Source organism: Tachypleus tridentatus, chromosome 6, assembly GCF_004210375.1.
Source record: "Tachypleus tridentatus isolate NWPU-2018 chromosome 6, ASM421037v1, whole genome shotgun sequence".
Lineage (NCBI taxonomy): Eukaryota > Metazoa > Arthropoda > Merostomata > Xiphosura > Limulidae > Tachypleus > Tachypleus tridentatus.
In genome coordinates, this window is record NC_134830.1 from 145,254,740 (window position 1) to 145,282,001 (window position 27,262).

The 27,262-nt window shown below is 33.5% G+C and overlaps 1 protein-coding gene across 5 annotated transcripts in view; it reads left to right on the plus strand.

Moving 5' to 3' along the window:
• The window catches only part of LOC143253955 (lachesin-like), a 59,366-nt gene that overhangs the window by 16,179 nt on the left and 15,925 nt on the right, over nucleotides 1-27,262 (plus strand). For all 5 annotated transcript variants that reach the window (XM_076508615.1, XM_076508612.1, XM_076508613.1 and 2 more), the window contains 4 exons: nucleotides 14,761-14,870; nucleotides 18,258-18,465; nucleotides 24,390-24,560; nucleotides 26,022-26,150. In XM_076508615.1, coding sequence (XP_076364730.1) covers nucleotides 14,781-14,870; nucleotides 18,258-18,465; nucleotides 24,390-24,560; nucleotides 26,022-26,150 — 598 coding nt within the window. In that variant the 5' untranslated portion in view covers nucleotides 14,761-14,780. The remainder of the gene's footprint in view (nucleotides 1-14,760; nucleotides 14,871-18,257; nucleotides 18,466-24,389; nucleotides 24,561-26,021; nucleotides 26,151-27,262) is intronic.

A 27,262-nucleotide genomic window follows, 5' to 3' on the forward strand; every position in this document is an offset into this window, starting at 1 on the left:
GAACTCTTGTAGCATGTGTAGATACGAATTTACAGTAACAGTTTGATCGTCGAAGAAACGGAAACAAAATTGACAAGTCTACTACTTTATATTCAATTTTTATTGTCTCGAATACATTTTTTTTTTTTTTTTTTTGAGATATTCACTTTCGGACAAATTGTATATAGAGAAGTGGTTAGAAACTATAAATGCTAACTATACTCTCGAACAAATCTACATGACAATCTCTATCTGTAGCTTAACATTTTACATCTAATTTATGTGATCAAATAGTCAATAACTCGAGTAAATTATCGTGAACAGTATTAACAGACATAGCTAGTTATCATTACAACGTATTTAGTAAGCAATCATATTAAGAATTCCTTTTGTCTCTGAATGAGCATTATAAAGAAACAAGCAAGATAAGTAAATTGGAAATTTAAAAACCTACAACTACACATTGTAAGGAAACAAGGCTGGAAATTCTGTAAACATTATTTGCTCAAACTGAAATTCCACACTTTGACTTCACCAAATGCAATTTTAGGTTTGTTTGTTTTTTGAATTTCGCACAAGCTACTCGAGGGCTATCTGTGCTAGCCGTCTCTAATCTAGCAGTGTAAGACTAGAGGGAAGGCAGCTAGTCATCACCACCCACCGCCAACTCTTGGGCTACTCTTTTACCAACGAATAGTGGGATTGACCGTCACATTATAATGCCCCCACTTCTGAAAGGGCGAGCATGTTTAGCGCGACGGGAATGCGAACCCGCGACCCTCAGATTACGAATCGCACGCCTTAACACGCTTGGCCATGCCGGGCCACAATTTTAGGTAACGGCATGCAGCGTCGTGTCTCAAAGGTCAGAAACCCTACGTGTACACCAGTTCGCGACATCAGGACAATTGCAACATTAAGTTAAATCGCTGAAGCACATGTCATGCCTCCCATGTAAACATTAAATTATACCTACGGTGTCCATGCAGCTATTTTACGTATGCATATAGTAAATTATGAGGCTCCATATGAACCACAGACTACATTTTTAAACGATTGGTTGTCAACGGTTACACACAGCCGTTGTTATTTGCTAGGTAGTCAAATAAAAACTGTTACACAATGCGCAGTGATGCGTTTAGTCATTATCCCTGTGTTTATTACAATACCTAAAAATGCTGTTGCCTAAAATTACATTTGGTGAAGTCGAAATGGGGATTTATAGTCTAAGCAAATGTCTACAAGTATCTCCAGCCTTGTTTGCTTTATTTTTTTACAATTCCTATATGCCAATTATTTAATTCACTGCTTGTTTTTGTTCATCTTGTTTTAATATAATGTACTGAACATTTGGTAATGCAGTCACCATAATACTAGATGTAATTCTGCCTAGGCGTCGAGAGTGTTCTGTTTCAAGAGTAAATAAAACCAAAATTAAGAGTATAATTTGTTTTTCTGGTTTTGTGGTTCATATGTCATGTGTGGTAACCTGCATAATTATTCTCGTTATTCAAAGCATGCTTACCTTTTACTGACGGTAGGACTGTCCAAATTGCAACGTTAAGTGTCCCTTTATATGACGTCATTTTAGCGTCTACTGACTAACTGATAGAAAACGCGCTACTATAAAATGGTGTGAGTAGTTAAAACAGGTGATTTCTTCCAGGTGGCCTCAACCCCCATTTTGTGAAATAAAAACTCGTAATATTGATTTTCATGCATGGTTCATACAACTGTTACGTTAAAATAGCTTATTATTTGACGTTGATCCGCTAATGGCAGTATTTTACTACAGTAACATATTTGATAAACAAAAAAAAAACAACGATTAAAATATTTAAACATTTCGCGTTACTAAAACATCTAATAAGAAACTTTTAACATGGATTGAATAAAACCATCCATCATAAGAGTAACCCTTTTTCCTAAAACGTGTTTATAAGAATAGAACTTTTATCAACCGTTGCATGATTTAATGACAATAAAACAAAAATTATGCTTTAAGTAATAAATTTTATCAAACCCTTTATCGTGAAATATGTCATATAAGGAAAAAAAAAAAACCTAATTTGGGGGAACCTCTAAATATTAATAAATCAGAATTTACAGGAACAAATTAGCTAACAGAGGATTAGCTGATACTCGTATTATGTTAGTAAATAAATATAGCGAGTGAAGTAAAAAATAAAGGTTTTTAATAATAGATTAGGTAATCAGTAGAGCATAAAATACCAAATGTAGTATTCAGAGTAGAAAATGATTCTCTGGTAATCATTGTTTTTATATCTTCAATTGTAAATTTATGCTGTAATTGGGTTAAAAACCTTTAACGAAAAAAATATTATTTTAAAGCGATCTTTCGATCAACTTGTAATACGGAGTACATACACTTAACGTAGATGAATGAACTTGACAGTAGTTTATGAAGATAAATACTTTGTAATATCTGTATAATACTGATGATAAACTGTAGCGTACTGGTATTTCGTGTGCAAATCATTATTAAGTAACTTGTTGGTTGTCAACTAAGCAACAGTAATAAGTTTTAATGTGACATTTTAACACATTTATTTTATCACTAATTAATGACAATGGGTAAAGGTGATTCTTTTACTGTAATATTAGTTATATGAACTAAGTAAAATGAAAGAAGGAAAAGAAGGCTCGCGCGTCACATACTAATCCAGAGGTGGCGTTGTTACATGATAAATAAACTTTCAGTGAAAGTGGTGAGCAATTCGTTTGCAGATGTTTTCTTTTTGGGTGGCTTTCTTTGTCCGTATCTGGTTTCTTTTTGTTTTTATAGGCACTACCCGGACCTGGCAAATTCTTGAACAACTTTAGATGGATTACTCTTCTCTTGGCCCCTCTGTTAATTTTCATCCTGTTTATCCATACGCCAGGTTTCAGTTCACTGGATCTGGTAATGTTGGTTCAGTGCTATCATTTGCTCCAGAGATTTTATATCTTAGACAAAATTGGTGGTACTTTAGGTGTAGGTTAATAATGAAAGTGAAGAAGGCTCTCCTCTAACCTATATTGGGTGATTTTTCATCTTTTAATCCAAAGAAGAGGTTCTTAGACTTATGAATGTCATGATCTTGGTGGATGCGAACACAGAACTTGTGATGAGATGCAAATGGAAATAGTTTCTTTTCCATTTTTTAGACCTTTCTTTATTGTTGTGATAGTATTGTTTGTGGTTAGTGATGGTTCTTAAAGCCAGTTGTTGATGAAGAATACAGTAATAATGTTGTTGTGAAAAGTTTCCAGTTCTCTAAACTCTTACTATGTTGACATTGGATAGAGCCAACTTAGCGGAGGATTGTGCCAACCAAATTTCAATGTCCGTAGTTTCTTTGTCGTTTAGTTAAGTGTGCTTGCAAAGCCTTGGGATACTTCGCACTAATTACTGAAATTGCCAGATAATGTACATTTTCCACAATATGTTAAACAACTAAATACATAAAACAACACTTTTGACCTATTGAAAAGGTCAAGAGTGGTGTCATACATAGGTAGAGCCAGGATTTCGAACATCAATGGCATTTCTAGTTGGTAAGGGGTAAGAGCAACCAGATGTATAGCCTTCAAAGTTTGTAGCCTATTTACAACTAAAATTGTATTTTAGGCGTGAAGCGTCAAAACTACTGCTACGTACAAGCAACATTATTGCACGTACATACTTACTAAAGTACACAATTCTCCCTCCAATTCTTGTAAATATTATGGTTTAAAGAGGCTTTTTATGGGGCACACATTTAACTAGCATACAGGTGCACTTTTCAAATGACCACATCTAACATTGCTGTTTATTATATACACACGAGTTATCTACCATTTTTGCGTTGTGAAAAAAGCTCTAATGGAGAAGGAAGTAGGGAACACTGTAAGCAGAAGATTCCTATACACGAAACTGAGTTCAGGCCAGAAGATTAATTAGCACAAATATATACCCATACAAGTGAAGTACCACACAAAATAATGCCATGTGATGTCTTTCTGCCTCGAGCCCTACTTTGCGAGTCCACATTAGTATGCTTTCTGTAACTGATTTGCGTTTATTTTAATACCTACCTCTGTTTTCGGTTTGATGTGTGTGACGTATTGTTAGCTGTGTATTGCATAAGTCTAGTAACCTGTTCTCTAAATTTGTAGAAGACTCTCGTGAGTAAGAGTCAGCAATATTTGCTTTTCGAAAACGTTAGCGTGTTCAGACATTGTTAAAAAATTTCGTGTCGCTTTAAACTACATGGTGGCCCGTAAGTCCCTACCCATCCATATGTTATATTCGATTACGCATGTATTATTTTATTTTTAGAAATATGGCCGATGTAAGCCTATTTTCACTTGAAGAGCATATTGTGCATAATATTATGCAGCGAGAATGAGGGACAGCATACAGATCCACTGGATACATAAGATACATGGATGGGTAGGGACTTACGGGCCACTCTGTAGATAAACCAGCGCGCCAAGATAATATTGGTCAGCTATAGTCAGTGTACTGTAGGCATAGGGAACTATGATTAACTTTTATTAAGCGGGAAACTCCAGTTATTTGACCAGGAACGTTTATAGATGTCAAACGTTAGAAACTGATCAACTTCAACGAATTAACTTTGGATGTTTGCATTTCTCCGAAGACATTTAAATGTCTTCCTCGATAAAAAGCAAACTTATAAGCGATGCGAGGCCAACCAAGTTAACTAACTTAAGCTAGGAATGACAGTCTGAACTTGGACTTAATTTGTTCGTAGAGGACCTGGATCATCGATAAAATATTAACTTCTAGACCAGTTAAAAAAAAAGACTTAGCATTGTCTAGGTTTGTAAAAACTGTGTGTAAATCATTATTTGTAATAGCTATTTATAACATCCGTTTTTAAGAATTGTGTCGTTGTTGTATAGTAAAATATATATTTGCGTTAAAACAAAGTTTATATCAATATTGTTGGCAAATATCATAATTAAATGTTAACGTGTTAAATGTAACTTTAAATTCAAATATCCGGTTATTTGAAATCGGAATACGTAACGAATGTAACATAATAAATCGGAGACTCTTTCCGAGATAAATAATACGTAAGTTCTCACTGTAACTTCCACAAAAAGAGAAATGTTAATAAATATTCGATGAAAAACAGTGCTTGTGAAACGCTTCAGTCTGAATGATTGAATAAACCTCATCAAAACTAAAACATTTTTGTTCCAAATTTGTTTTGTTGTTGCACATGAACAACCTTCATTAAATTTCATTACTATGTACATGATTTCACTTGTTCGTGGACACTTCAATTCAATTTAACCGAAAATATTAATATCGTCAAGAACACGATAAAAAAATCTTTTTCTTTCCATCAGATGTAATGGAAACTTTTCCATTGCCTTTCTCTCTTCAATGGAAATTCATTATTCGCTGAATATTTGTGTCAAAAGTAAAAACATTGACACACACACACACACACACACACACACACACACACACGTGTCATCATGGGGTTTATTATAAAAGTCAATATTTCAGAAAATCCAAAGGAACAATTCAATAACTTGTTTGTACAATGGACCAGTAATTTGTCTTTACTTTCAGTAAAGAAGTGAAAGTTTGTGCAACGCTGATACACGTTGTTCATTGTACGGATATCAAATATCGTTCCAATGTCTTACTATTGTCATGATTCAGTCAGGTTGTTTAGTTCTCTTTAAAATTCTGTTTTTCAGTAGCTTTGTACTGCCTTGTTAGTATTCACATGAGGACTTTTCACAGGACAAGTAATGTTTGGAGAAGCCCTCGTATCACTCACTCGCCACAGTTGGTGCGTGTGTGCTTTGTTGGAACATGAATTCCTGCCTAGCAAGTATTATTCCTGAGAGAATAGCTAAGAATCCGTTTGTACTTGAAAGATGTCGGGGTACCATACATTTCGTACAGATCTCCAACATTAGCTGAGATTCATTCCATGTTGATATTGGTGTCGCAGCATGATTCAGTACAAATGAAGCTAGTACTGTTCTTCTCTTTTCCATTTGACAAACAGGTTGAAGTTACATTTCAAGTTTTATTATTCAGTTGTTTTAAGTATGGCACCCATTTCGTTCTTTTAGTTTGATTATTTATAACTACTCTCCTAACGGTGGTTTCTGAGTGCCAACGCATTCCATCCAGCTATGTCATTTGTTCCTAACGTGTATCTTATAATGCTGGAGGTAACATTCACACTTGTACAACGAGATCGTATGTGTAGCTAAATTATGTAGGGAACGTGCCTTGACTTACTTGATACATTTTGAAGAGTTTGAGCTTTCTATCTCGATTGCTTCTATTATAAATTCAATCTACTATAATAATGTGAAATTAATTCCTGGATCTCTCACGTGGAGTTATTTCATTAGCTTGATGTTTGATTTATACTGTTTGTCGTATGACGTTTCTATCCTGAGAGCCCCAAATGCACTTACAATACTACTGCTGAGAATAGTTTGACTGCCTTTACTTACGTCGCTATGATAGTGGTTATTTAGTTAGGAAAGTGCATATCGCAAAGAAAATTGTTAACACCTAATTATAACGAATGCGGTTGATTTCCCCTCAATAGAGGGAAAAGTAATCTCATAATGTGTGCATTTTATACCTGTTTTGATCACTATTTACATAATTATTTCTAATGCTATGAGTGACAAAACATGTTTATGAAAGATTTAATATAAAGTCCATATTATCATTAAGTTACTCGCATGTACATCCTTATTCAGGGTAACTAGTAAAATGAAGGTGGTTATACCCACCAGCTATGTCTCAATAGTCGCCCCTTTTGTTCCACCATTTATAAACTGAAATGAGATTTTCTTCCACGAAATAAATAATTCTAAGTGTCATTCAGATAAACAAAGACGTTTCAGCTAAACGTTTTCAGCGATACATATTTTCATGTTGTCATCTGTAGTATATATCAATACACGTCAGACTGACGCAGGTTAAATACAATATCTAATAATAATTTATATTTATTATCTTGTATTACACAGCCACAAACGACAGTTACCGGCAAGCTTCAGTGAAAGTAAGACCTTTCCACTGTCATTTATTTCAATGTGATTCATGTTTTGTGCGGTTAACCAGATAATTCCCCTATTCTACGTGTACAGTTTCACCATTTTTCAAATGTTTAGAACAAAATGTTTGAAAAGTGAGGATATCAAACAGTCTTTTCACCATTCGGAGTTATCAGACACCGAAACAACAGTCAGTGATGCGAACAGTAAATGTGCTGGGTATTACGTCTAATAGCATTATTAGTATCAATAATAAATAACACTATGCAACACAATTTCTTAATTGCTTATGTTGTAAAAGTACAGAAAATGGTCATTATTCCTTTCAAACTTTGATTTTGTGACCTGAATAATGAAATTTAGAAAATAACCTATTTTCTGTATAAAAGCTGCCAAATTTGTACATTTTTATTTACATAAGGTCTGAATAAAACGTGAATAAAGATCTACATGCATTTATACCAAAGTTATACAAAAATGAAAAAAAATGTTTAGCAGCGAGTAGTTTTTCGAGATTTGCGACTGTAATGTAAATCACTTTCATGTGTCAGCCCCCAAATATAGTCTCCCAACATGTTTTCGTTATACGCTCCTTGGTAGCGGCGTTCAAAGTCCAGTATATCTTGGTGGAAGAGCTCGCCTTGCTCCTCCTGAGTATGCTCCCATGTTCCCCTTCAATTTATCAAGATGAGCGTCAAGGATATGGACTTTCAGGGAGATCTTGCAGCTTCTTGATTCCATCTCTGATAAAATCAGATAGCTCTCTGTATTCACTTAGGCAGCTACAACTAAACTGAAGTGGTGAGCCCCTGTATATATGTGTGTGTGTGTGTGTGTGTGTGTGTGTGTATATATATATATATATATACTATGAAAAGTTCTAGAAAATTCTAAAAGGTTCTTAAATCTTCGTAAGTTCTACAACATTCTAGAAAGTACTTAAATTCTTGTATGTTCGAGAAAATTTTCTATCAGCTACTCAGCACTGAATCTACCCGAAATGTGCTGGAAAATGGGTAAATTTGAAAACTTCATTATCCAGGTCACAAAAGTAAAGTTTAAAGAAAAAATAGGTCTTTTCCATTCACTTTAAGTAAAAGCAATTGGGAAATAACACTTTCTGCCCAGGAACAAGAAAAAGTAAAAATTTTGTTACATAGTGTTATTCAGCAATAATTAAATGGTTATTACATGATGTTGCTCATACATCCAACTAGATCGAAAAAAGGTGTTAACAATATCCTTTTAGCTTACAAATCTGTTCTGATTTTCCCCAAGTAATCTCCAATCGTACAAACTGTTGATATTCTTTGGATATGTGCACTGATATCAGTTCTAACTGTATAATAATCAAATGGTCATTGCAATGCCGTTTAACCATTCCTCCATGATGTGCCGCTTGATAACTCTGAAAGATAGACATTCCATTTTATTTTAATCCTGGATTTTGTTTTCAACCAAATGTCTAACATACTCAAACCATGATCAAGTAGCTTTTTCCCTGATACGCTGTAGACCGTAAAGTACTGGTTGCTAGCTCAAAGTAAAAGCTAACTCCGTTATTTAATCCATCAATCACCCTATTATCGTACCTGCTTGTCTGGCACTCAGTCATATCGATTAGGAGATCAGTATTTACATCTCGGCGGAGCCATGCTCCTCCACTGGTGTCTCCTCCTCAACAGAAGAAGATTTTTATCATTGCAGTAGATGTTCATCAGTTGTTTAGCTTCCTAACATGTTCATTATACAAACATTATGTGAACACTTTAGCTCGCAAGTTGAAATGAGTCATTAGAAAACGAGTGAAGCCCAGTTCAGGAAGAAGTACGTTCTATTCTGCAAGCACATACCAAAGCATTTCTCAAATTTCAGTTCCCTCAACGGTAAATTATTAGCACGTCTTCTGCAATTTTTGGACTTTTCCTTGTTGATGAAATTTATTTCAAACACTATATATTCTTATGGTCTCTGTTTCATGGGTAGACTTGTACGTCACGTGCAAAAGAAGTGAAATGTTTTTGCAAAACACGTGTTCTCCGTTGCACTGTACGAAACCATAAAATTATGGTTATTGTTTGCCTCTGTCAGTTTAATCAGGACTGAAAATACTTTAAAACATAGAAAACATTTTGTACAAGTTAGCAAATAATTCGTTATACGAAAGTTGAAAGACATTGAATTTCGCGCAAAGTTACTCGAAAGTTATCTGCGCTAGCCGTCCCTAATTTAGCAGTGTAAGACTAGAGGGAAGGCAGCTAGTCATCACCACCCACCGCCAACTCCTGGGCTACTCTATTACCAACGAATAGTGGGATTGACCGACACATTATAACGTCCCCTCGACTGAAAGGGCGAGCATGTTTGGTGCGACCGGGATTCGAACCCGCAACCCTCGGATTACGAGTCGAACACCATAACACACTTGGCCATGCCAGGCCCACATGCTTACATAATTCACAATGATCACCATATACATCTTACCTCGTTAAGACACCAAGAAATTACCAGCTACATCCAGAACTTGATAATTGTTATGATTACTAGCCTATATTATCGCCTGAGCGTAATTATTACTCAGACGTTAATATGTTTTATATTTCCTATTCATTAATCACTAACCACTTTTATCCTATGTTTTAGCTCCTAATTCACCACCATATTTTGGGAAGACGTGAGGATGATTATTCTTCAGGTAACGGTAATCTGGAGTGGGTTTGCTTAATAGAGAGGTTGATGTTCTATCCACTTTCTTAAGGTCCTCTCCACTAGAACGTTAGTCATCTACGTACCTGAATGCTTTTCAAGAAGAATATTCAGAGTTTATAACTTATATTCTAGGTCGGCTGAACATCTTAGATTAGGTGCATAAAGGTGTTTTATACTTCCATGTGTGGCTTATTCAATTACTAACGTATAACTTGTCAAAAGTGGCGGGGCAAGTACTACCTTCCACTAACTGAAATAAATAAGTTTTACGAAATCAAGCTTGGCCCACAAAGAGGCGGAAAAGTGTAGTCGAGACAGTTTATTCCTGTTTGATGCAATTAAAAATGATTCATGAAATTCGCGGCGTCTTCATAGAATAGTTATTTGTAAAAACCAGTTAATTAGCAACTTCTAAATATACAAAAAACTTGCGCGTTTCGAAACGCTACGTTCCAACAATGGCTTTTGTCATGTTATTTAGCAACAAAAGTGTAACCCAATATTGTTGTTAATCTATGTACAAAAAGAACGAAAATGTATAAGTGGGAAAATTCGAAATATGTCATTTAATTCGGTCTCCCTTGATTAAATAGGTTTATTTTTATTTAAAACGTTGGTGAGTGAACAGAAAATAGCTTCGTTCAGAACGATTTAATTTTGTTAATTTTACAATGTCTTCAAAGTGGACTCGTGAAGATATTTTATTTGAACATATTATATTATAGTTAAAATATCTGTAACGAAAAGGTAGCAAGGTGAATATTTGCAGTGAACTAGATGGGAGAGAGAGGGCATTCATGTTTGTAAACTTTAAGTATATCAAAGATGTGAAAGGTAATGTCGCAGTATACTGTTAGATATTTACTGTTTTGTTTGTTTATTGAGGACTTTGTTAATTTGTTTCCGTCTTAGCAACTGGGTTGAAGTGCAATCATCATATTCAATTAGTTTGTATTATGGTGGTAAACATGATGGATGTGACATGATCAACATGTATTGAGGGAAACTTTGTTGTTTTTCTTTTAGGACAGTATTATAGTACGTCTAAAACTTAGACTTTTTAACTTTGTTTTGATTTCTTTCTTTTTATCTTCTGGTAGCCCTTAAGTTTTATGTTAGTTATAACTAGGAAGGGTATTTTGTGTTATTAAGATAATGTTTCTTCCTTTACCTAGTTTTAAGCTTTTTGAGTGGTTGCTTATTCTAGTTTATTATGTGTGTTTGCAGTGTTAAGTTTTTTATTGTTTTAAGAATTGATCAGTAGATTTAGTTTTGCTATGTACATTTCTTTAGTAAGCGAATGTCTTGATACGATGTTGAATAGCCATATATAATGTACTGTATATTTCTTTGTATAGATCATCAGTTATTTTGTGCCTTATCTTTTGTATGGTTAACTGTAATAATCCTATTTGTATCTTGGATTTATTAAACTTCTAAGCGAGGCTTTATTATCATGGGATGTTGATGAGTAATATAACTCGTACTTCAGGAGTTACGTCATTGTTTACACTCGTGGAGGAAGGTGGAATGTTTATCATCCTTACCTAATTAATTTTAAAACCCTTAAATACCTTCCACAATTTGAACCCCTACTTGGTCTTCAGGTATAGTCGTACATGAGGTTGTGACAGTCGCATATCGATCATTGTAGTGGTTAGTAAGTCTATACAATCTCTTAAGTGTAATAATTAATTAGTTACTAACATATTGTAATTGCTAGATATTAATCACAAAATTTTTTTATTTTACGTTTTGGCTATTGCATACTTTAGGGAAATACTGTGGAAAGTTACATCTGTGGTATTGGTGATCATGATTCGATCTTTGATTTTTTTGTAATAAATCAATTTATTTACTCACTTGAGGTCTCTAAGAATTTAATAAACTGGTAACTTGAAAGATTTCTAGATGGATATTCTGGTTTTACTATCTTCAGTTTGGCTGAGTGTGGTATCAGTTACGTGGGTGTAGAAAGCTTTTGGATCTTTTTCTCTCGGGTATGATTCATATCTCATTATTTTAGTATTATTCCAATTTCTTGTATGGCCTTTATTGCCATGATAAGCTACAGACAGACAAGTCTTGTTTCTATTATATATTGTATATTTATTCTTCTAATGTATCGGTATTCACAGAGAATCTTGCAACGACACCAAGACATCATCACTCTAGAAGCTAAAGTTTGGTGCAAATGGAACTATAAACGCATTGAGGGGTTATACTGCTTTGCGGCTTTTGAATAGCCTTCTGTCTTTTGTTACTTTCCATATCTTGTGTATTAAATGGTTGACCAAAGTGAGTATAAGTGTATGTCTTTTACTTTTGTTCCTAATCTTCTCTGTTTCCTTCTTTTATAGTGTGTTTTTGGGTATCTACTGCCAGTAAGGTTTGTAGTAAAGCGTTTTACAGATCAAACTCATTCTGGTAACTCGTCAGTCCAAGACAACTGGCTTTATGTTTTTGGTGTCGTTTGATGCATATTCTAGTTGAAAATGCCCTCTAAACGAACCTTTAAATTTAACACAAGCGTTAACGCAAAGAAAGAACTTGGAACATTCAGTTAAACAACTAATAGAATTCTACATTACTGCCACTCTTGGGTTTACCTATAGTTCACTAACAAGGCTACTTTCTTTATCTCATAATTAACTGCAAATATTTACTATGCAATCTATAGCTACGTAGATTGTAGATATAGTATCAATAGTAACAAATAAAAACATCTTCAGGTGTTAACTCAGTCCATTCTGTAAATATTGTAAAATCAATCTCTTCGCAAAACAAGATGATTAGCTTTGGTACAACTCTACTAGTCAATCATTTAGGTTGTTCGTTGTCTAGATACTTCATCGAAGCATGCACTGGTCCATAAATAGTCGAGTACAGGTGGTGCCTGATGTTAAGTCTACTCAGTTATCTGTTTGAAACTTGTAAGGAAGTGGTCAGGGTCTTCCTTACTTGTATTCTTGACCACCAGTAGATCATTTTATTTCCTCTTAATTATAAGAACCAGTTATTGTGAAAACAACATCTCTTGAGGCGTCTTTCCTACATGTGGCTTGAATTGCACACTGACGTGAACATAGGTATAGTTGGTGTCGAAGCACTTCACATTCAATAAACACTTGTCCCTGCTTAGGTGTGAAATTGTAGATTTCATCCAAAAGTGTATCGTTGTCGTCTGTCTCCTTTTGGCTGATCAGAACCAGGGTTTGGATTAAGCAGTAATCTGCTGGGGATCACAATCACCTAATTCACCCTCATTTATCCATATTTTCTTTAAGCCGAGGGTAATTACTGATGTAGAACCTGGTTAGCTGCTATAAAAGTAACAAACTGTAATTGCCCTTTAAGTGAGCAAGACCCTTTGTAGTATCAACAAAATGCTATTTCCAGAAGTGGTCTCTTTTTTTTTTTTTTTCCTTGTACAAAGGTCAATCTTGAAATGCCGTTTTCAACTTTTGCCAAATTACAAAAAGCTTACTAAACCGGAATATAAATGACCGTAAACAACGACAATTCTCGAAAATCTAAAACTCTAAATTTTGTGGTAATTGCGCCAACATTTAACCTGGCTATCTTACTCTGCTCACAGGTTCATTGATATCTTTAAAAATATTAATAACCAGAAAACCAACAGAAAGTGTATTGTGGAATTAAAGCTGGAATTTAGACTTGACTGTTTAGACGAGACTGGATATACAATACTGCAATACTGAACAAATTAAAAGCATTTTTGTTTGGTTTTTTTTAAGTTCAAAACAACTCAAAAGAGAAGAATGCATAGAACGTCAAACAGAGCAATTCTTTCTGACTTTGTGACAGCTCTAGACAGATATTTAAGTGTACGATTTTTTTTCTTATTTTTAGAAAAGACAGACTACATCGTTGCATACGCTAAAAAATGTCATCTTTCTCAAAACTCAAACACTTCGAAGTCGTTGTGGTTCCTATTCGTAAGGATTAAGAAAGCATAATATTAGTATCACTTGGTATTACTAACCCTAGAAATAGCAATGCTATCAAAGAAGGGAGTAATATGATACGAAAGTATCTATCATATCTAGGTCTCTACCTAGATTGTCTGTGAGAAGTTTTCAAAAATACTTGAATGGAGTAGAGGCCTTAATCGCATATAACGAGCATGCGAAATAGTCAGTGTCTTAAAAGGTGCGTTTCCTGTATGTGACAATTTTATCTGCGCTTCGGAAGAACAAATGCCAGAAAATCTTTTGAAAGTTTTATCGTAAACCTAAGCGTATTTTCATAAGTTAGTTCAGGAAAAATAAGTTACTTTCTTAAGTACTACATGTGAAGAATATTGTATATAAAAACTTGCGCAATCTTCATCACTGTAGAATTTTATGAAAACATTCTCCAACTTGCATCAATATTGAATTAAAAATAAAAATAACTTACATAATCACTATTGCTTAAATATCCAGCAAAAATATCTACTTCACTTTAACCACAATAGAATCTTGTAAACCAACATAGGATTTTGTATTTTAAAAAATCCTCATTAACATGGTCCAGTAAAAAAACAAAACAACAGTTTACCCGACCTAACCTAAACTTACCCGACCCTTGTCCCTATAAAAGTTTATTAAAACTGTCTTTATCTTTTCAAGATATTTTTAAAACTTGTACAACTCTCAACATGATCTCCTTGAGCTGGTGGAGATTTTATATTTTATGTTTGATACATATTTTTAATTGAAATACGTTTTGTAAAATGGTTTTATTTTATTTTGAGCAGTAAAAACTAATGGTTGCACATAAGTTGAGATTTATTTAGGTGGTGACGTTGTTTCACATGTATTTTTTAACGTTTTCAGTAAGTTGTTTTAAATTTCACGGATTAGGGTATTTTATTTATATTTTGTCTTGTTTTTTTTTCAACCAGTATGGAAGCTCTACCGTACTTAAATTTCCCTATAATAAAATAAAAAGATATATTAAAATATCCTTTTTTTTGTTTTTGTAATTTACTTTCTTGTATGATTAAAATAGATATCGCTGCGCTGGAGCCAATGTTCGCCGATCCAGTGCCTAACATATCCGTGCCTTTAGGCAGAGATGCCAGCTTTCCTTGTGTGGTGGATCATCTCAGACAATTTAAGGTAAACCTGACTCCAAATGTGTTCTATATTCATAAATAAATTCTGTAGGCTCTCATTGTCTTATTATAATTATACTATTATATGAACAATAGTTTCATCGTACATTTTGAGTTTTGGTTGAAAAGTTTTATAATCAGTTTTTATATTGTAGAATAAAAGGGGCATTATGTTTGTTATCTTCTACTTTTAAAACAACCGTGAAATTGTGGATTCAAACTATCCAGTAATGGCATCTGTGTTTATGACTCTGATTGTAACATCAACAGTCTTCACTCATACTTTCGTAATATTTCTCACTTGCTTGTTTTTCTGGGATGAATATTTTGTCGGCTCCTTTTATTGTGAGCTCTGCATGGCTAGGTCGTTAGGGCTATGGGCTCGTAACCTGAGGGTTATGAGTTCGAATCCCCTTCACACAGTACATACTCGCCCCTTTCAGCCCTCGTGTAGCTTTGCGCGAAATTCATAAACAATCCTTTATCATTCCTCTGTATGGAATGCTGCTTTTATCCTATGGGTGTATAATTTTGCTTAATAGAATAATATAAATAGTGCTCATAAAATTCTATTTCTATCATCAAATAACACATCTACAGTACTATTTCACACTTCATTTTGATAAATTTAGTGTATCTATTGTGTAGTTTAAAGAATGAAATGTAGTAAATTATTTTTTAGTTTATCTAAACAGCACTATTAATATGGGCCATGTTTCCTACTATTCATAGTTTATGCAACTGTAAAAGTAAAACTCAACGTTTTATAATGTATTCCATAAGAGAATTTAAATGTTCACCCTACAATGTCAAATGTTATAACATATTTTGTAATGATCGTAAAAACTGCCGTCTATGGCTGAATCTCATTCATTCACTTTCCCTTTTTAGTCTATTAAACTGTAAAGTATTTTAAATACCAAAAGGACTGTTGAATACGATACATCATAGTGACTTGCATTGTAAATACTTTGCGTATCTCAAAGCTTTAAACAGTAAACTCTCTTGTTATTCTCTAAACACCTGGTCTGCGTGTCGACGAGTTGAGTGTCGTGACATTTGGGTGGGCATGCTGCTGGGCAATTCAGAAACTATGTAAGGTAAGAAGTTCAAATTGCTGTTCAAAATTTAAAGGAAGTATCAAAAACTGTTTATGAATCAAAACACTCAATTTCGCTTTTTCTCAGACTGGATGTTTTAAAAAACAGTCTAATATAGTCGGTGATGTCGAGAAACCCACTTGCTGAGAAATTTATATGCAAAAACGGCTCGTTTGGGTTGAGAAAAATATTTTACATAGAAGAGCGAACAACGTTTCGACCTTCTTCAGTCATCGTCAGGTTCACAAAGAAAGAGGTAATTGACCGGAAGCTGACCACATGTTTGAAAGGGGTTGTGTAACTGTGTGTCGAAATGTAGAGGGCGGTATTAGATGTTTCAATATATAATTTTATTTATTTTATTATATTAATATAGGTATAAAGGCGTTCCTTTATATTGGTTTATTTTGGGTTTAAGTTGTTGTATAAGTAAGGCTTCTTTAATTTTGCGTTTGTTTATGTTTGTTTCTTTATTTAGTATTTGAGTGTTTTCTATGGTTATGTTGTGTTTATTTGACTTGCAGTGTTCGAAAACGTGTGAAGGTGACTTTTTATGTTCTTTGAATCTGGTTTCCATTTTTCTACTTGTTTCTCCAATATAGAAGTTGTGGCAGTTATCACATTGTAATTTATAAATAATGTTGGTGTGGTGTTTGTCAGTGTAGTTTTTACATAGTATAGACCTCAGTTTTGTGCCTGGTTTTTGAATAAATTTGGTATTAACTGGAATGTCATATTTTGTTACTAATTTTTGCCAAATGTTGGTTATTTGTTTGCTGATGTCAGGAATATATGGTATACAGCAGTATATGGTTTCGTGGTTTTTTTATTCGTGAGCTGTATTTACTTTTGTTGGTTGATTTTGCTTTCTGTCTAGGTGTGTGCGTATAATGTTTTCTACGGTTTGTGGAGGAAACTTATTGATGTTGATGAAGTATTGTTTTATTTTGTCTAATTCATCGTTAATTTTGTCTGGTGAGCATAGTTTTATGGCTGTGTTTATTTGGTTTCTTAGTATGTTGAGTTTTTGTTTTGTTTCATGTGCTGACTCCCAAGGAATGTATAGTCCAGTATGGGTGATTTTTCGGTGGATTTTCGTTTTGAATTGTGTGTCAGTTCAATTTTGAGGTTAAGAAATGATATTTGATTGCTTTCTTCCTGTTCACATGTGAAGTTAATGTTGGGATGTATAGAGTTAATGTGATTGAAAAAATTAAGTATGTGTTCTGTAGATTTGAATCCCGCAACCGTGTCATCTACATATCTGTACCAGTATAGTGGTGGATGTAATGCTGTGTTAATTGCTTGTGTTTCAACTTGTGTCATAAAAATATTGGCTAGAACTGGTGATACTGGGTTGCCCATGCTTAGGCCATTTGTTTGTATATAGTTGTGGTTGTTGAACATGAAGTTTGTCTTTATCATGATGAATTCTGTGAGGATTGCTAATTGGTTACTGGGAATGTCTCTAGTTGGGTTAGGGTCTCGGATATAGAGTTCTAAGGCTATCTTGCAGGCTTCAACGGTTGGAACTTCTGTAAAGAGGGATATAACATCGAAACTGGCCATTAAGGCTTTTTGATTAAGTTGATTTAGATTAGACTTGAAATTAAAAGAGTCTTTGATGAATGAGCTGGCTGATGTTACATATTTGGAGAATGCCCATGCTATGTATTTACCAAGATTGTAATTAAACGATTCATATGTGGACATTATTGGTCGTAATGGACAATCTGGTTTATGAGGTTTGGGGATGCCGTATATAGTCTAAGATGCCGTATAGTCTAATATAGTGTTCTACAGTTTTTACTGAGTGTTTTACTGAAATATTCGTTATTATAAAATATTTAATATTCAGCAGTTCTAAGTCGTTTCAATTAATATTAACTACTTAAATAGTGTACGAGCAAAATGTGCTATGTTAATCACATTTGAGAAAAGTCTGTTACTTAAAACGTATTTTTGTAAAGCTTTTATAAATATAGAAAAATGTATACGTGTGTCTGACATCAGTTGTTACAGAACCTGAGAGAAATCTATACCAACACATAGAATGTATTGTAATAAATGCTTATCCGAAAGTATTTTACCTACTTCTAAATTTTGCTGTCTTAAAGTCGTCGAAATTTGTACCTACTCGACTTTATTTTTGCGAAACATTGACGCGAAATGTATTCCTACTTTTACTATAATTGACTGTTCTAATGTCAGGGTGCCGTATTTATTTTTGCCGATGTCATGTACAGCATAAACTTACTCATGGTTTAATCCATTTAAAACTGTATTTTCAGGTTGCATGGATAAAAGTAGAAAATAAAGCTATTTTGTCGATTCACAAACACGTCATTACACGGAACTACAGGATATTTGTTAGTTCTTCTGACAACCGACAGTTTGTTCTACATATCAAAAATGTTCAGGAATCAGACCGCGGTGGATATATGTGCCAGGTTAATACATCACCTATGATAAGCCAGGCTGGCTACCTTGAAGTCCTTGGTGAGTGTGCTTGTAATTATGTGCATGATGTTATTACAGTTAGGTCAGATACAAGCTCATAAATCGTTATACGAGTGCACATTTTATAATTGTATTTAATTCCATAATATTTTCTACGAGTTTCTTATTTCGTTTTAAGTTTACTAAAACGGAGCGAAGTGAATGGCATACAGTTTTTATAGTAAAAAACAATCTTGTATATTAACGATAGTTAACCCACTGAATCGGTTCATACGAGACTACGTTTTTGTCACCTTAAAAAATTTAGTGTTGGTGGAAGCGTTTTATTTGTTTTTCGCACGTACGATACTGATTCCTTAAATGTCTGTTCATGTGTTTATTTAGTTACTTAGTGAGGTACCTACGCTGTGCTTTGAAGCCCGAATGTTAGCGTTATAAGCTCATTTTTTACCGCTGAAATACCCCAAATGTATAAATAACGAAACCAAAAAATCTTGTTGTCATATTGAAATGTTAACTCAAAAATATTCAATTTTAAGAAAACTTTGCTGATTCAACAGTCACTTTAGTTTATGTTGAGCAAAGAAAAATTTCTAACATGTTAAAAAGTAATAATTTTATTTATGACAAATAAAATACAGCTACTTCAAAGTAGTTTAGCTGTTTGTTTATGAAGAACCAATGAGACGCATGGAGTTCTGCTTTTGTCTTTTCCATCCAAAATGATGCAATTAAGTTGGTATGTTTTTATAGAATATCAAAAAACAATAAAAAAGCAGAAAAATTATGTTCTCGAAATTTGGCAGATTAGTAGTAAACTTTGAAAACTTTTCATACACAAAATGAGATTTTTTGAATTTTTAAGATTTGTTAAGCAGTATTTTTACTCGTATCCAATTTTATTTTCACATATTGCCTATCCAACGTTCAAAGCGATTTTCATTTTAAGATTAAAATTACTTTCGTGCATCAAAAAATGTTCAAATTTCACGTTTGAAATTCATATGGCCAGATAGTTTTATTAAACGTGTTTCTTAAGAAAAATAATGCATTTTGTTTTCACCATCGAATCTCCGTATGGATTCAGTCGATTTGACCAATCTTGTAACCACCAGATAAAATTAGGTAATTAATATACGTTGTGTTTTACAATTTAAAATGACTACAGATTATAAAACCAAAACATAAATGTTTGGACTAGATAGCTTAAGTGTCATAACCTTGTACATTTGTATAGATTTATTATTTTTAGTATATTGGCTTTTCAGCCGTGCCTGGCTAATAATACAAAAGTTACAAATACCGGGCACGCGTACACTTATGCAACAGTGCTCCACAACATAGAACTGATCTGTAGTTTTTAAAAGTGACCTATCTCGAGTGTGTTTTAGTGAATTCATATTTTGTAAAACTATATACATTCGAATATTCACCAAATCGTAAATTAATTCATCGATACCATAGAATTCCATTATCACTTATCAAGTTTAGTTCAATCTTGGGGTCAGCTAAACACAGATAGCTCTTGCATAATTTTGCATAAAGCTCTAATGCAAAAGAAACAAAACAAGTGTAAAATTATTATTAAACACTGAGAAACGTTACAGGCGTCCGAATGAAAGGCAAATTAGTTTTACTTGTAGAATGCATTTCTTTTCTGCATGTAATTTAAAAATTAATTTAACTTTTAGCCTTGTTTGGAATTTTGAAATCAAACAATAAAGAAAGTTTTTATAATATTGTTTGCAAATTGATTTGGAATTCTGTTAACGATCATAATTTCAGCGACTTTGGAATAGGCTGGTAATTTATCTAAACCAAGCATTTTTAAACCTGGGTGGCTGATTTAGTTGGCAACCATGTAGGACGAGCATATTAGATGGCTGGGATTCGAACTCGCGAGCCAATGCCACAACCGCCCGGCCACACCAGGCATGCAGATCGGAATACCACTATTAAGTATAACGAAAAATCTTTTTACATAAAAGCTTCAGTCAGAATTTTCACACACTGACTTAATCTATATATCTTCAGCAACTGGTTTGATATATTTAAAATATATATATTAATTTTCTAGTTTAGTAACATAAAATAGAATTTCGTGGTTATTTCAGAAGAAAGTTACTGAAATTCAAAACTTTTTGCAATAATACATGAACCCAATATACAAATAGTAACTAGAGGAAATGCTACTTTTTTGCGTGTTGGGAATAGATTAGAATTGTTCTTTATTTTGACGTTTAAATATAACAAAATAATTTTTAATATACTTGAAAAACATGTATATTAAAGCTGTATGCTCTACCGAAGAAATATACTGGGTTTAAAGAAACAAAATAAAGTACTCGAAACTCGGGCCCAGTCTGTGGCAGAATACAATCGTATTTCAGTATACCTCTAAATAATATCGAAATGTTCTTCCTCAAACGTAGTAACTTTAAGTTAAATAAATAAACTGGTACTACTATAACATTAACAAACTACGCTGTAAAACTGAGAAACGTTGCTTTATTTGTTCACACATTTTCAGATATATTTTCTGTCCGACTGTTGCGCAAATACTGTCGTAAACAAAACTCATTCACAAATCGGACTGTGTATGTCAAATGTGAGTTGACGTATTTCTTTCACAGGTTTTTCCAGTTTCAACAAAGCATGTGATTCATGATCGTAATGTGTTTGGTATGAACTAAGAATTTTAATGTGTATCACCTAAGTGCATTTCACAATGTGAAGTTCAGATTGAGTTAACCTGCAGTTGTGACTTTTATATTAACCTCTGTCTACTAATCTTTGTATTAGATGTGCACTATTGCAAATACCTGAATCATGTTAGTCTATAGTACTTGTAGGCTGTGTGGATCTTAATGGCAAACGACTGATTTATGATCTTTGTATAGTTAGTATACAAAATAAAAAATAGTGTTAAGAATTATTAGTACTAGAATAAACGGTCTAATATAAACTAATTAATATTAAAAATTTTAAAAACATTTTCCTGACTTCTTATAATTACATATAATTTATTTGCACTTTGTTCATACTGTACAATTAGGATTAATTTGGATATTGCAGGTTTGCTAAAATGAAACATTATTGATGTCATGAGTCCGAAAACGTCATTTATCACTGACCTAGTGGAATGTAGTTGTTTTATTTGGGCTGTTATTTAATGTACATGTTATTTTACATGATGATGTCTTTCATCTGAAATGTACATACGCACACATCATATGTAACAATTTGTTAGTTTTTATTTGTTTAATAATATATATTGTAGTTAACATTAACACAATTTAACTACTAGCTGTCTAATTTTCTCTCTTTTTTACATTAATACCGGGCTTTCTCTAAATCAATATAAATCTATAAAAGAACCGTACATTTACCACATTAAACGCGATATTCTTCAAGTGTTTATATCATATTCCAACGAAAACAATGCAAAGCTGACGAATCTGTCTGAGCACTAGCTGTCAATCTACCACTCATCTCACTTTTAACAATGCGCCTTTCCTTCTCTTGATATTGATCTATTTTGATGATTTATTCTGACTCTAATACCCTTCTCCTGAAACGTTTTAGTCCTCTTTTTAAAAAAAAACAACTTGATCAGTATTTGATAAAAATCCTTGACTCCGTACTTTCCTCTATGAAAAAAAATTCTTTATTTTAACTAAAATGATAAATGATGCTTTTAATTTGAGACGGCATACATACACTTTTGACGTATTACGTGCAGTTCGCTATTATATGAAGTCACGCCTCTGCATAAATATGAATCATAATAGCATGTCATGATGAAACGCTATTACTTACTGTTGAAATATAGTAGTTTACATCGTTAAGCTCAGCTCATTCACCTGGTGGGGTCGAAACATTCTCTGTCATGGAGGTACTGAACTAATAAATCGATCTTGTAAGTAGAATGAAGCTGAAACCTAGGCTTGTATTTATTTTTATCGCCAACCTATCTACTGTATATCGTGGTTTCTTTTTGAATTCACCTAACGTTTTAGATTTCTCATCGGGTTTACTTTTAGTCTTTAAAACAGTAGTTTTTGATATCTGATTTTATAGTTCCAGATATATATATAAACAAAAGTAAAAATTTATTTGCTAATACTTTTGGGATTTGTTTTGAATTTTAGTAGCTTTTGTTCAAAAACCTCTGTTTTAGTCTTGGTGCGTCAGCTAAACAGTTCTATTGCCATATGATATCGATGTGCTTCAGCGCAAGGCAAGTGTGATAATCACTGTATGTTTTAAGAATTTATGCAAATTTGCAATTTTTTTTTGTTCATCTTGTAGACGTTAAAAACAAATAGCTCGTAATTAATCTCTTCTCTTTTAACTCTGATTCCGTGTAGTGCCCGGCATGGCCAAGCGTGTTAAGGCGTTCGACTCGTAATCTGAGGGTCGCGGGTTCGCATCCCGGTCGCACCAAACCTGCTCGCCTTCCCAGCCATGGGGGCGTTATAATGTTACGGTCAATCCCACTATTCGCTGGTAAGAGAGTAGCCCAAGAATTGGCGATGGGTGGTGATGACTAGCTGCCTTCCCTCTAGTCTTACACTGCTAAATTAGGGACAGCTAGCGCAGATAGCCCTCGAGTAGCTTTGCGCGAAATTCAAACAAACCAACAAACTGATTCCGTATACGTTCCAGGAGCGGCTTTTTGAAGATACAATACAGTTGAAAACAGAACAGAAACTGATACCTTTTTAAAAGACGTATTTTACATTTACTAATACTTTTAAATACAATATTTTTTTTTTAGTTAAAACGTATCTTGATTACTGATGTTCTTTTAAGCTGGACAGTTTTTCTGTTTTTAACCGAAGAAGCAGCTAAACACACAAAAAAATTTATTTTAAAGGTTGAGTCACATTTGATGTGTAACGTTCTAAGCCTAATTTTAAATTTATTTTGACGGGTCGAATTTTTGCTGTTGTCATGTGTATCTTCAGACAATTAGGGCTACCAGCAGCACAGGTACAAGTGCACAAAAAATCATTCTTTTCATAAAGAATAAAATATAAGATTTTATAAAACACTGAGTTAAATAGCAATTTTCTTTTTCCTGACCGACCTGCTAAGTTCGTTGCAAATGGAAACATTAATAACGCTGTCTGCCGACTCTAATAAAAGCGTTTTTATAAATTCAGCTAGGACGTTCAATGAGGCGTTAACGAGGGATCTATTAACGCCTGTCGTACTGGGAAAAACAAGAACTGTGTTTTTATTCGGTTGTACTGGTTTGTTGCCTTCAGTTCCGTTTCGTTTTACTTGTAACAAATGTGTGTTACTGTATGGTAATAACTAAACTCTTTACATAAAAATAATTTTAATGCCTTTCTCTTAAGTTGTATCACTCGGTCATTTTTTTAAATAAGTGGCTGTATGTACGAAGTTAATATTCTATTAAAACCTATGTTTAGGTTAAATGTTTATATCAACATTTATTTATCATTTATTTTAATTTTACTCTAGTTTGATATGATTCAACGCCGCTTTAAGTGTATGAAAAAATAATTCTATTTGTAAAAGATCTATCATGTTTTGTTCACTCGTACACTGGTAAACATGTCGTTCAGCTTTTGGATTGAGAAGGAATTTTGTGAAGGTGGAAACACGAAATTTTTTTCCATTATTTATTAATTCGTAGTTTCAACGTATAATACTTACGTTTAAACGTATAGTAAATTTACACCTGTCATAAATGTAATAAATATACTATTTTTTTTCTGTGTGAGGACTGTTAATAAACATCATACAGTTACTTACATTAAGAAATATTTTTCAATAGTTGTTGTTTTAGTATATAGTTGCAATATCCATAGGGCAGTTTATTTAAAGTGTTAATGCCATGAATAACCAATTCACTTTTATCACGGTTACACACTGGATACCTTTCTTTATTCCCAAAGTCATAATGCTCTAATGTTTTGTTTTTAATTAAGTTCCGCCACATATCAATGAAACTGAAAGTAGTTCGGATATAACAATACGAGAGGGAGCTGACGTCGTTTTGATATGCAAAGCTGATGGTTATCCATTACCTAATATCACCTGGCGAAGAGAAGACGGACAAAGAATACCATTAACTGCTGTTAATGGAAAGAAGTTTGTAGGTTTGTATACATTTGTTCTCTGACTTTCAATATATTATGAAAAACAAATCATTTTGATAAAGTAAAAAAAGACTATAATTAACATGTCTTATTAGGAGCGATATAGTTATTGCTTTAAATAATAATAAAGAGCAAGAATACGAGGTTTAACAATGATCTGTTTATAGATTACAGCGATGATAATAACAGATTTTACAAAGATGACTGTTGATATAATACTGGTAAAGTTAGAATAAAACCATCTCTGTATTCATGAAATAACATTCACCTGTATATTCATTTTTCAAACAGTTGTCCAATAAATTCGAATACTTTTATACGATTATAATTCCATTTGCATTATTAAAGATTTAGACTGCACAGGAATAGAGGGTCACCGAAAATCATAAACCATAAGTACTTCCATTTTCCAGCATTTCACATGGTGTCCTTGTAAATTATAATCAAGTTTGGAGGAGACTGTATTTATATTCTCTTTTTACGCTTCTAAACATATTCTTGTCATTGTCAACGGTCGGACAATCTTCGCAAATTCGTTGTTTTGGATATTCGGTTTCCTTTTAACCTAATGTCGTATAAAGTGTCAGCCAGCTAAGCTCGGAAGTTGAGCCGCAAACCACATATGGTTCCAGACTTTTCTAACACCTTAAATGTTCTGTATGCAAAACAAACTAAAGGAAAGATTCACTCACAATCCTGTATTCATATTGAAAAGGACAACGTACATACTTGTGTAATTCGCTATTTTCACAAATTTAATATTTTGTCCTAGTTTTTATTTTGTTCTTATTATTACCAAATTGTCACCTTCTGCATCGAGCTTTCTGGTGTTTATATCGACTATCGCCTCGCGGCGGTTTTGTTTGTCAGTTACTTATTGTAGTGTCATTTCTTTAAGATACCGCCACTATTTTATGCGACACTCTTGAAGAATGAACGCGATGACCTTATGCTGAGGTTAAAGCCTGATATCCAAACAATAAGTTGACTTAACAAAGACGATAAACTTCATGGCCTTGATTTGGTGCGCTAAGAAAAACATTTGGGTTGAAGCTGTAAATTGGATGGGTGAAATTATCATAGCATCTCCTGTGCAGTTTTAAAGTTCCAATCTTATTTAGCTCGTATCATTTATCTAACAAAATAATCTTATCAGTAAGTCTCATTTTATCAAACACGCCATGTATAGAGTTTAAAGTGAAAAAGTATTTTATTGTATGTTTTATTTTTATAATCGTTTGTGCAATATTACTTTTCTAATGTTGACTGTATAACGTTTAATTACTCTTCAAAAGGGGTAATATGTATTTTAAAGGTATAGAGAAGTTTGTCATGGTATTACTTGTTCTGATTACACGAACGCAGCAAAATATACTGAAGATAAAGTAATATATTCTGCTAATCTGTTTCTTATTTTGGATCTGGTACAGTTATAAGCTTCGTAATTTTTTTTTTTTTTAGTCGCTTCATATCTTGGAGAACAGCTGATTATCACCCGTATAAGTCGTCTTCACATGGGAGCCTATCTGTGTATCGCTTCCAACGACGTACCGCCATCTATAAGCCGCAGAATTGTAGTCGAAGTTGAATGTGAGTATATTTCGTTTCACAATCTCGCACAAACGTTTTATATATAAATTGTTACCAATGATTAATACTTTTGTGTTAGAGTAAAGCCAAACTGAACTATCTACTGTGCTCATCGCGGATTTTAGCGTTTTAAGACTAAACTTATCGCTGTCCTTATCAGGAAACAAGAATTTTGCACCTAATGATTGATTTTCGTGTTTAAATCGTTATTAAGTGAATCATATTTGTCGAGAAAGTAATGTTTTTGTTCATATTATGATTTTGGCTATATAAGTACTGCGTTTTCTTCGTTTTGTTTCAATTTGTACTTCAAATATTTTGTATTTTTTACTTCAAACATAATCGTTGCTTACAGTTAACAAATATAGTATTTTTGAAATAAGATCATTTTTAAAATTACTGAACTGCATCCAGAATAAATGCTAGTTTAAATAACATTGTACACACTAGTTGTCTTTAGTTCGATATGTCAGATTGTTCGTGTTTTACAGATGCCACAGTTAGTTTACAAGTCTGTTAATAAGAGCAAGGTTCGTTTTGGTTGTTTTGAAGATTGATATCACGTACAAAGAATCTAGCAACAGTGGAAATTAAAAAGGAATGCTATTAGGAAAAACTGTGGCCGCTAACTAATGGTGACGGACTAGAGGAAACTAAAACTGGAGAGATTTATGGTAGTGTGCCACTTGCCAGTCTGCATTCCAGTTATACTTTTCGACTATTTTCAAAATCGTCTGTTAACAGAAACCACCATGAAACGGAAGATCCACTCCATTGTCTGCTTGTCTCTTGCGCGTACTGGAAAGCACGTGATCATTGGTGTTTAGAGCGTAAACCGTGGTCAGTGTATAACGTAAGTGTGGTGTGGTATGACTCATTACTCATCACTCCTTTTTGTATTGATTTGTTTATTTATTTGAGAAATTGGTGATAATCTCCGAAATTGCACCAATGGGCGTTGATCTCTCAAACTTTCTAGCAGAAGATAAAAGAGAGCTATCGGTGTCCTCATTTTTGTTTTTCCAGTTCTGTCAAAGGGTAATTTCTTTTCGAGCAATATTGTTTTATTTGAATTTCGATGAAGACCTCCTAAGGTTTCTGTTTTTGCCTTA